Genomic DNA, 11,928 nt, shown 5'->3' on the forward strand with positions numbered 1-11,928 from the left:
GAGGGTAGCAAATGTTATTCACTTGTTCAAGAAAGGGAACAGGGATAACTCTAGGAATTACAGACCAATCAATCTTGCATCAATGGTGGGCAAAGTATTGGAGAGGATTCAGAGAGACAGGATTTATGATTATTTGGTTAGAGATAGTCAGCATGAATTCTTATTGAAGATGAATTCTTTGAATTCTTTGAAGATGTGACAAAACACACTGAGGATGGTAGAGCAGTAGATGTGGTGTACGTGGATTTTAGCAAGACGTTTGATAAGGTTCTCCATGGTAGACTCAGTCAGAAAATCAGGAGGCATGGGATACAGGGAAATTTGGCTGTCTGGATACAGAATTAGCTGGCCCATAGAAGACACAAGCTGGTAGTAGATTGTAAGTATTCAGCTTGGGTGACCAGTGGGTTCCACAGGGATCTGTTCTGGGACCTCTGGTGCTTGTGATTTTTTAAATAAATTACTTTGACGAGGGAGTGTAAGGGTGGGTTAGTAAGTTTACCGATGACATGAAGATTAATGGAGTTTGTGGATAGTGTCGAGGGCTGTTGTAGGTTGCAATCGGACATTGACAGGATGCAGAGCTGGGCCAAGAAGAGGCAAATGAAGTTCAACCTGGAGAAGTGTGAAGTGATTCATTTTGGAAGGTCGAATTTGAATGCAGATTACAGGGTCAAAGTCAAGATTCTTGGCAGTGTGGAGGAACAGAGGGATCTTGGGGTCCACATCTATAGATTCCTCAAATTTGCCACCCAAGTTGATAGGGTTGTTAAGAAGTTGTATGGTGTGTTGGCTTTTATTAGCGGGGGATTGAGCTTAAGAGCTGTGAGGTTACGCTGCAGCTCTATAAAGTCCAGGTTAGACCACACTTGGAATATTGTATTCAGTTCTGGTCGCCTCATTATGGGAAAGATGTGGAAGCTTTGGAGACGGTGCAGAGGAGATTTACCAGGATACTGCCTGGAGGACATATGAAGAAAGGCTGAGGGAGCTAGGGGTTTTCTCATTGGAGTGAAGAGGGATGAGAGGTGACTTGATAGAAGTGTGCAAGATGATGAGAGGCATAGATAGAGTGGATAGCCAGAGACACTTTTCCATAGCTGGAATAGTTACCATGAGGGGGCGTAATTTTAAGATGATTGGAGGAAGGTTTAGGGAAGATGTCAGAGGTTGGTTCTTTACACAGAGAATGGAAAGCACTGTCAGGGGTGGTAGTAAACTCAGATACACGAGGGCCATTTAAACCACCCTTGGATCGTCACATGGATGATAGCAAAGTTTAGGGTATGTCTGTTAGCTTGATCTTAGAGAAGGATAAAACGTTGGCACAGCATTAAGGCTGATGGACCTGTACTGAGCTGTATTGTTCTATGTTGTTTTTGGTCAGAAGTTTCGTATGAGCACACACAGTTAGTGCAATGGTTCCCCAAAAGCTAGCAAGGGAATCCAGGACCAGAGAACACAGTCTCAAGAAGAGGTGCCTGTCTAGGACAGACGAGGAAGTATTTCTTCTCTCCGAGGTTAGTGAATCAGTGGAATTCATTATCACAGAGTACTATCAAGGTTGGCCCATTAAGGCTCAAATAGATAGATTTGTAACCATTAGGGGAATCAGGATTATGGAGAGTAGGCAGGAGAGTGGCCTGCCATGATTTCATTGAATGACAGAGTGGACTTGGTGGGCCGAATAGCTCTCCGTTTTACGCTGTGACAAGTTATCCAAAACCTTACTATATTATGGGTCTGTGCCCAGTAAAAATGTTGGCTGTTGCAGGCTTGATTTTTCAGACTCCAATATTTTAGCTATTTGAATTTTGTCAGCTATTACCAATATGCTCCAGTAATATGTGAGTGGTACCATTACAAGTTGATCACTACCCAGTCCTGCTTTGAAGGTCTCTGAGGTAGGCTCCATTTTCTCATCAGCAACTCTTTTTTACTGTAGAAGCATTCAAGGACTGCTTTGGCCTCTGTTCAGAGCACTCTCAGCTGATGTCTTTAACAATAGGTTAGTTCATACGTGAATTGGGTTTGTGAGCAAGTATTTCCTATTTTTGCCTAGCAGTAATATATCCATGAATGTAATTCCAGCACACTGGGAGTGTTAATGAGTGTTTGTGGCATGTGATTGAATGCAAAAGAGATTCTTGATCATCAAGCTCTGGAAATCCTACTCACCTGAAAAATTCTAAGATTTTAATGTGAAAACTGTAAGCCACCATGAGGAAACTGTTTTTTTGCCTGCTGCTTAGTTAGGTTCCTTTGCACTTCCTTCTAAATGCTGCAGGCGAGCCTGGAAAATTCTGTCAATGCATTTGGAATCTTAAGAAAGATTTTAAAGGAGTCTCACTTACAGCAACACAGTGAACAGTAGAAATAAATACATATTTTTTGGTTGACAGACAATAACTATCAGGGCACTACAAGGATCTATACTTAAAACTCAGCTGCATACAGATTATATGACTTACATCAATGCCTTGTGTAAAGGGACTAAATATAATGCATTGAAATTTGCAACACCACAGGATTTAAGTGGAAAGACTTTGCTTTGAGGGCATAAAATGGCTGCAGAGGCAAATAGACTGTTTGGGAGATAGGGCAAGGATATCCTCGATGGACTGAGTTGTGGCAAAACATGAAATTATTCACTTTACTCAAAAATATTTTTGAGTGCCAGAAAACCTGTTTGCATTCAGTGGGAATTGGGGTACTCTTTTATGTGAGTCAAAGTTAAATGCAGATCCAACAAGCTCGTAGAAAGTCAATTGTTATGTCAATTTTGTGAAGAAAGGGATTGGAATATAAGTAAAAAGGCTTATTGGAATTTTATAAGACCATAATAAAGAGGAGCAGAATTAGGCCATTGGGCCCATCCAGCTTGTTCTGCCATTCGATCTCTGCCCCATTCTCCTGCCCATAACCCTTGATCCCCTTATTAATTATGATTTTATCTATTTCTGTCTTAAAGTGACTCAGTGACGTGCCTCCACAGCTTTCTGTGGCAAGAAGTTACATAGATTCACCACTTTATAGCTGAAGAAATTCCTCCTCATCTTAGTATAAGGTATTGGCTGTTCAGGACTGAGATACGGAGAAATCTCTTCTTCCAAAGATTTCAGTCTGTTTGGACAGAAATACGAATGTTCAGTTATTAGTCCAGCTATTACGATTGTCGGATAGTCAGGTGAAACATCAACTGGCATGGATCGGGACCATGTGGAATCTCAATGTAGCTGACTCAATGGGAATTCTCCCAGAAATAGAAAGTCCTGATAGACAATTCCCCAACTTATTTAAGATTAATAGTTACCCGAGAAATGTTAGAGGATTAAAGACTGACTCTTTGATTAACCATTAAACTGAATTCCTCCATTCACCACTGGCATTACCTGAAATATGCCTTCCCCAGCACCTGACACCATTCTTACCCTCTCAATATCTGACTCAAGCCACTCCCAAACTGAGCCTCCAATTCTGATACAACTCTGCCAGAACTGAGAGACAGTAACAATGTTGTTGTTCCCTTAGCTCTAAACCTGCTGAATAGAACACCAAACTTCCAGCATGACCTGAGCTAACTACAGCTGCCACCATCCCTACCTCCTTTAAAGAGAGCCTGACCTCATTTGACCTGACACCCCAACTGCTAGAATTAATGCAACACCCACCAAATCCTCCCCTTTGCTGCAGCTCAACTAAACCCTGTTGGACCAAATTGCGTTCACCAAGCATGACTCCCACAGCTCTGTGACTTGACCTAGAACACCTTCCCAAACTTGTTCCCTTTCCCCCTCCCCCCAGATTGTCCTGCCAAGTGAAACAGCTTCTAAATGTCCACCCTTATAAGGCCATTCAAATTCTTACATTGTTAGTTTAAACTCCACAAAATGAGTCTAATTTACTCATTCTGTTATCATACCACAAGTCCTCATGTTCCAGTAACCAACTTGGTTAAGTTGCCTCCAAGTCAAGTATGTATTTTCTTTGGAATGGAGACCTAAACTGCACATGGGTCTCCAAGTGTGGTGTCTCCAAAGACCTATATAATTGTAACAAGACCACATTCTTATGTACCATAGGTCAATATATGATGTATATATACATATGGCCAATTAAGTCAGTTGCCTGGATGGCTGGTTTACGAAGCAGATAAATGCCAACTTTGTGTGTCAGTTCCTACACCGACTGAGATTACCATAGATGATTCTCCTTCTCAACTTCTCCCTTCAACTTGGTGACCTTCAGTTAGACCACCACCAGTTATCATCTCCTGATAGAGAACAGCTCTCTGGCCCATCGGACTGTAGCGATCTAACCTTTACATATTAGGTTATTTATAAAATGTTTATCATAGGCTTAGAAAATTTATCATATTTTTACAAACTTTAATTCTAATAGATAGGAAATAGGCAGGGAGCTCACTTGTAACATGATCCTGTTTGCAATATAGTGTTCAATTCAAAAACAGATGCCAAAGTGCTCTGCGAAAAAGGTGTCAACAAAATTCGGCTTTTTTAGAAACATATTTTTACCAGAACAACAGGAAATGACTTCCATAATACTTCAGTGATCCTAATGCAGGTGCATTATCTGAAATGCTCGGGACCATCTGGTTTTCAGAATTCAGAATTTTTCAAATTTCAGAATAAGTGACAGTTTGATGGTGAAATTTTTAAAAATCTTACTGGAGGAGCATACTCACGAAGTAAAACAGGGCCTTGAAACAGAATCAAGGCCTGCCGGTGCTAGGCCACGCACCCCACATTGCATCTGAGTGACACGCATCAAGTGGTGTTGATTTGGGTTAACTGTTTGCATGCTAAACAACCTTGTTAATAAGAAAAAACCTTCACAAAATAACTTTTGGACTTTGGAGCTTTTTGGATTTTGGGATTTCGGATAAAGAATTGTCTACTTGTATTAAAATTTTTGAATGTTATGCTTAAAGGAATGACAGACTTTTAAAAATGTGAAGGATTTTATATATATGTTTATGGGTTGATGGCACCATTGACTGTGCAAGTATTTATTGCCCATCCCTTAAGGCAGCTAAGAGTCAGCTATATTCAAAGTTTGGGAGAAGATTTGTAGCTCGGGTGCTCGTTGTTGTGGTTCTGTTCAATCAACAAGCACATCGACCTGGACCCAATATACCGGCCATTGCAGCGGACAGCTGGAACTGACAACCGGAAGCGGCAGATACAAATCACTATAAATGCCGGAGGAAACATCACAGAAGCGCTTCACAGGAGGCTCCCAAGTACTGAGGATGTCACCTAGACAGGGGACGAAATGTCTGCAACACAAATTCTCAGCTCGGCGAACAGAACCACAACAGTCAGCTATATTGCTGAGAATCTGGAGTCGCTGTTTGGGCTGACCAGGTAAAGATGGCAGGTTTCCATTCCCCAAGGACATTAGTGAACCAGATGGGTTTTTATAACAATTAGCTGTGGTTGTTATGGTTGCCATTTGGCTAGCTATTTATTAAAGTCAGATCTCACCATCTGCCATGGTGGGATTCAGATTCACATCCCCAGAATCCAGGAGCCTTTGGTTCTAGTCTAGTGAATTACCACTGTACTGCCATTTCCCCAGTTGTACATTTACTTCAGAGTTTTACAGAAATTCTTATGTATTTCAAAAATTCTCACATGATTTCTTTTTATGTTTAAACAGATGTTTAATTCGCCTTGTTCCGTCGATTACAGGCACAGATGATCAACAAACCAGGTAACTTCACAGCACCAATAACTGGTAGTAATTCAGTTTTATTCGTATCATTTCATCCTAGTTACAGGTCTGTTGTGCTGGGAAGAAATGCTTTTTGCAGGGTTTCTTATTGAAGATTAACATAGATCTTGATTTTGCCGTAGCACAAAAGGTAGGGGGGAGGGGAGATGAGGAAATTAGTGAAGTGGAGGAAGTGCACTGGAGGGCATTACTGAGCATGTGGGAGGGGAAATTGCGGTGCTAGAAATAAGAGGCCATCTGGGATGTCCTAGAATAGATTTGCTCCTCCTCGGAGCAGATACAGCAGAGTCACATGAATTTGGGAGCAAGCGATCGCATTTTTACAGGAGTGGGGGGTGGGAGGAGATGTAGTCCAGGTTACTGTCGGAGTCGGTAGCTTTGAAATAGATGTCTGTGTTGAGTCGGTCGCCAGAGATGGAGATGGAGAGGTCCAGAAGTGGAGGGGTGTGTCTGAGATGTTGAGGTCAGGTTGGAAGGTGTCAGTGAAGTTGATGAACTGTTCAACCTCCTCGCAAGAGTGCAAGGTGGTGCCGAAACAGACATCAATGTAGCAGAGGAAAAGGTAGGTATGGTGCCAATGTAACTGCAGAAGATGGACTGTTCCATGTATCCTACAAAGAGGGAAGCATAGCTGGTGCCCTTGCGAGTGCCCATGGCTACCCCTTCGGCTTGAAGAAAATGGGAGGATTTGAAGGAGAAGTTGTTGAGTGTGAGGAGCAGTTCCACCAATCAAAAGAGTGTGTCGGTAGAGGGGTACTGATAGGATTCGCGGGTGAGGAAGAAATAGAGCGCTTGGAGGCCTCCACCATGCAAGGCTTGGCAGCTGCAACTGCAGTAGATGCATTTCCAGCACATCCCCTGGATGTAATGAGACGTGACTCTAACATATGGTGTTCTGAATTTTTATGCCCCAATGTGGCTCTCACTAACCATCTCCAAAGAACTGGAGAAAATAAAACTAAGCACTCTGTTCATATAAGTACTACTGTGGAGATGGCATCTATTACATCAAAGTCATTTACTATATCAACATAAGTTGCCGTTTAGAAAGCAAAAAACGTCTGTGCGGAACAAGTGTAATGAACATTAAGGGCCATTTGCTTACCTGCAAAATCCAAATGTTTCTTGATTTTAGCTGCTGTTTCTTGAAATTTGTTTATAGACTGCATTTGCAGTAATCATAATCAGAGCATTTTCTTTGCACTTCCCACTGATGCTGATTCACTTGAAGGCACTGTTGCAAAGGATTCAATATTCTTAGCTTTTGAGAAACTATGCACTTTTGGAAAGTAAAGATACTACATGTTTCTGTAGTGGTTCCCAGTGATTCGTGCATTGATAAGTGCTAAGCAAGATTGATAAATCTGAATTGTTGATCTCACTATTGAAGTTTTTACTAATAATAATGGATGACTATCAACTCAAAATAATACATGGCTGACCCAAAGCCTGAGCCTTGAGTCAGACATCCAACCTTCTAATGTGTTCTGGCATTGTGCCAATGTTTCTGGGCCTTGTCGAACTTTTCATAAACAGCTAAGTGCTTTGTAGGCAATGAAGCACCGTTTGAATGACTTAGTGCTAGAGTATAGGAAATGTAATAATCCATGGTATACAGAATAAACTCTCACAAACGGTGATGGGATAGTGACCAGATTAATATTTTTTTCTTTTTGTAATGTTAATTGAGTGATACATGGATGGGATACTGGTTAATTCCCCTCTTCTCTTAAAAATAATTCCACTGCGTTTTTAGCAACCAGCTGAGCCAGTAGATTTAAATCACGTCATAATGCCATTAAATCATCATATCTCCTGAGGTGACACCTTTGACAGTGCAGCACTCTTTTAGCTCCAGATGGAGTGACAACCTTGGATTTTGCTCTCAAGCCCTGGAGTGGAACTGGAATTCTGCATGTATGACTGAGAAGAGAGTTACTATCAACTGAGTCATGGCTGAAATTCTTGCCAATTATTTACAAGGTCAACTTTGTAAGAAGCAGACAAATAATCTCAATATTGCACATTACCTCTTTATCAGACTCTCAACTGTCAGATGTGACATCAGCAATTTTCTGTTACTTCAAGCCCCCACTGCTTTCAACTGACCTATCTTGTTTTATTAATAAAATCACTCAAACTGTCAAATACCTGTAGCATACTGAACCAGATTTTGGGATGCTTCTCTCTACAGATTTGTTTTAAATAATTTCAGCTGCTTTGATTGTTTTAAAAGCAAGATTCCCTTGCAGTCTTTCCAATAATGCTTGCTGTTTAAAATATTTTTAAAACTTTTTCCATATTCTGTCCTTTATCTTTGAATTTATTTTTGTTCCTTATTTGAAAAAAAATTACCTAAAATTCTGCTTATCAGAAAATATTATTCCTAATGTACTGATTTTGACCTCACATGTAACCTCCAGAATTTCTTTTATTTCAAACAACCCCAGTTTTGTTTCCTTTCTTCACTACACCGGTTATAGTTGTTTTGCTTTCAGGTAGCCCTTGTTGTTGGTCCCTCTTGTCATTGCTTATGTTTCCTTTATCGGGGAAGGGTATATGAATAGGAAGGATTTAGAGTGATGTGGGCCAAGTGCTAAAAAATGGGACTTGATTAATTTAGGATATCTGGTCGGCATGGATAAGTTGAACCAAAGGGTCTGTTCATAGAATTATAGAATCCCTACAGTTTGGAAACAGGCCATTCGGCCCAACAGGCCCACACTGAGCCTTCATAGAGTAACCCACCCAGGCCAATTCCCCGACATTTACCCCTGACTAATGCACCTAACGTACACATCTCTGAACACTATGGGCAATTTAGCATGACCAATTCACCTAATCTGCACATCTTTAGATTGTGGCAGGATACCGGAGTACCCGGAGGAAACCCAGGCAGACATGGAGAGAATGTGCAAACTCCAAACAGACAGTCACCCGAGGCTGGAATTGAACCTGAGTTACTTTCACTGTGAGGCAGTAGTGCTCACCACTGAGTCACCGTTCTGTACTGTACATCTCTATGACTCTGAGAGCTCAATCACTTCCTGTTTCCCTATAATTGTTCCTCTGCTAACTTCAGTTTTCAAAATAGCACTGCTTCAGCAGCATCATTATCTACTACAGTGCCACAGGAATCGACTAATTGTTTATGTATTTGATCTGTATCTGTGCTACAGCATTTAATAAGCTGCTGCAACTTAAATATGTTTATCAGAACCGTTTGGTCAAATATGCTTCATTGTGAATAATATATTTCCAGCTTACTAACAGATTGCTATCTCCCATAGCATTGTTCAAGCTAAGACAGAGGTTTTCTAAGATCAAACTGTTATGCTATATTATCAGGAATACTGATTCCTTCAAGAGAACCTTTCAAACGGTGACCTTGGTTGTAGCGTGATGATAATAACATTGGGGCTAGCAATATTTTAAGGGCTGTGATCCCAACATCTGGCAGCACTGGTGAGAAGGACCCCAACATTCCAAATAAAATGTAATGATAGATGTAGGCAACTAAGATCATTGGAATAAAGTGAGAGAGATGCCAATGAATCGGGATGAAGGGAAGCGAGATCTCAGAACCTGAGAAAATTTTCATAATTATAGAAAGTGAATAAGAAGTACAGTTGAGGCTTCTTAAGTTGGAATTTGAAAGCAAAACTTATAGGAAATATTTTTAAACTGTGAACTATTATTCAATATTGAGCAAATCAAAATGCTCCTTGACATGTAAGCAAATTAATCACATGAAAGTCACTTAAGTTTTGGTGTGCAGATGTAGCCCTATTGTTCTCCGAAATTGAATGTTGCTGATTGGAACCACGTATTTCTAAAGTATACTAAAGTGTTGCTTATTTTGGGAGTAACCTATAGTTTCTAATGTTTTCCACTGTCAACACCTAACTATAAATATGTTGTTGCTATTGGCAGATTTGAGCGGCTGGACTCTCTTAAATCATATTTAAAGGCTGGTAAGTCCAATAAGATCTGATATTCTGAGGATATTGCAACTGAGAACATAATTTTTTAATCATATTAGTTATATTGCTTGAAGTGGTTAATATTGGATAGAATAATTTCAAACTTTGTTCCTTTTCAACAGGTGTGCATTTATACTCTGGTTTATCATATGTTTCATTGAGAAATAAATTAATGCCTTGACTGCTTTGGTATGAATGTGAAAGTTTCTATCGCACTATTTTAAAAAATGATAGGAAAAGATTGTCCATTCCTCTAGCCAATGTTTATCTTGCAACCAACGTCACTAAAACATTTTTAATTGGCTGGTTACAGATGATTGCTACTTCGAAATTGGTGGCTGCATTTCTTTCATATAACAGTGACAGTGCTTGAAAAGTCGCATGATTTGGATTGTCCTGAGGTTGTGTAATACATATAAAATGCAAGCTATTTTCTTTATGATGCATTAGATATATATCTGTGAATGCCATGTCTCCTAGAATTTTCCCAGTTATATTAAATAATATATGAACACATTGGAGTTGAATTAATGGAGGAGTTGAGTAATGGCAAACAGCAGGAAAATCGGCGTTTCGGGCAAAAGCCCTTCATCAGGAATACAGGCAGAGAGCCTGAAGCGTGGAAAGATAAGTGAAAGGAGGGGGCCTCCTCTCACTTATCTCTTCACTCTTCAGGCTCTCTGCCTGTATTCCTGATGAAAGACTTTTGCCCGAAACGTCTATTTTCCTGCTCCTCGGATGCTGCCTGAACTGCTGTGCTTTTCTAGCACCACTAATCCAGAATCTAGTTTCCAGCATCTGCAGTCATTGTTTTTACCTAATGGCAAACATAGTAAACAGGGAATAATGCACCAGACAGAACGTACATGGAAAGAGTAGTAGTTTAAAATGGCTCTCTTATTTGAGTGAAGAAGTAATTCATTACAATTCTGCTAAATTATTGGCACAAATAAATTTAATTACCACTACAAAGACTTCAGAGAACCATAGCAGGTGAGGCAGTTTGAAATGGGGCATCAGCATAGACTTTCAATATCATCACTTCCCATCTCTAATTTACCAGTAGTAAATGACAAGCCTAGTGTGAATGGGCAATTTTATTTATTCTTTCACAAGTTGGGGACGTTATTGGCTGAGTCAACATTTATTTCCCACTCTCAAATATCCTTGCGAAGGTGGTGATGAGGCACTTTCTTGAACCACTACAGTCCATGAATAGTAGATAAACCCATGGTGCTGCTGGGAAGGGAGTTCCAGAATTTTGTCCCAGTGAGTTGAAGGAATGGGAATATAGTTCCAAGGCAGGATGGCTTTTGGCGTGGGAAGGAGTCATCAGGTGATGATTCTTAAATCGATTTGTAGCCCTTGATCTTCTATGTTGTAAACACTTATAGACAATAGGTGCAGGAGTAGGCCATTCTGCCCTTCGAGCCTGCACCACCATTCATTATGATCATGGCAGATCATCCTCAGTCAGTATCCTGTTCCTGCCTTATCTCCACAACCCTTGATTCCACTATCCTTGAGAGCTCTATCCAACTCTTTCTTAAACGAATCCAGAGACTGGGCCTCCACTGCCTTCTGGGGCAGAGCATTCCACACACCCACCATTCTCTGGGTGAAGAAGTTTCTTCTCATCTCTGTCCTAAATGGCCTACCCCTTATTTTTAAGCTGTGGCCTCTGGTTTGGGACTCATCCATCAGCGGAAACATGTTTCCTGCGTCCAGAGTGTCCAATCCTTTAATAATCTTATACGTCTCAATCAGATCCCCTCTCAGTCTTCTAAACTCAAGGGTATACAAGCCCAGTCGCTCCAGTCTTTCAATATAAGATAGTCCTACCATCCCAGGAATTGACCTCGTGAACCTACGCTGCACTCCCTCAATAGACCAGAACTGCACACAATATTCCAGGTGTGGTCCCTCCAGGGCCTTGTACAGCTGTAGAAGAACCTCTTTGCTTCTGTACTCAATCCCTCTTGTTATGAAGGCCAGCATGCTATTAGCTTTCTTCTCTACCTGCTGTACCTGCATGCTTGCCTTCATTAACTGGTGTACAAGAACACCCAGATCTCTTTGTACTGCCCCTTTACCTAACTTGACTCCATTTAGGTAGTAATCTGCCTTCCTGTTCTTGCCACCAAAGTGGATAACCACACAGTTATCCACATTAAACTGCATCTGTCCA

At 40.7% G+C, this 11,928-nt stretch overlaps 1 protein-coding gene across 1 annotated transcript in view; it reads left to right on the forward strand.

Annotated features, from left to right (window-relative positions):
* The window catches only part of tex11 (testis expressed 11), a 228,271-nt gene that overhangs the window by 123,695 nt on the left and 92,648 nt on the right, over positions 1 to 11,928 (forward strand). Inside the window, exons 17-18 of the mRNA XM_043705303.1 lie at positions 5,683 to 5,736; positions 9,691 to 9,731. Of these exons, the coding sequence (XP_043561238.1) occupies positions 5,683 to 5,736; positions 9,691 to 9,731 (95 nt within the window). The remainder of the gene's footprint in view (positions 1 to 5,682; positions 5,737 to 9,690; positions 9,732 to 11,928) is intronic.

Source organism: Chiloscyllium plagiosum, chromosome 15 (genome assembly GCF_004010195.1).
Source record: "Chiloscyllium plagiosum isolate BGI_BamShark_2017 chromosome 15, ASM401019v2, whole genome shotgun sequence".
In the NCBI taxonomy this organism is placed as follows: domain Eukaryota; kingdom Metazoa; phylum Chordata; class Chondrichthyes; order Orectolobiformes; family Hemiscylliidae; genus Chiloscyllium; species Chiloscyllium plagiosum.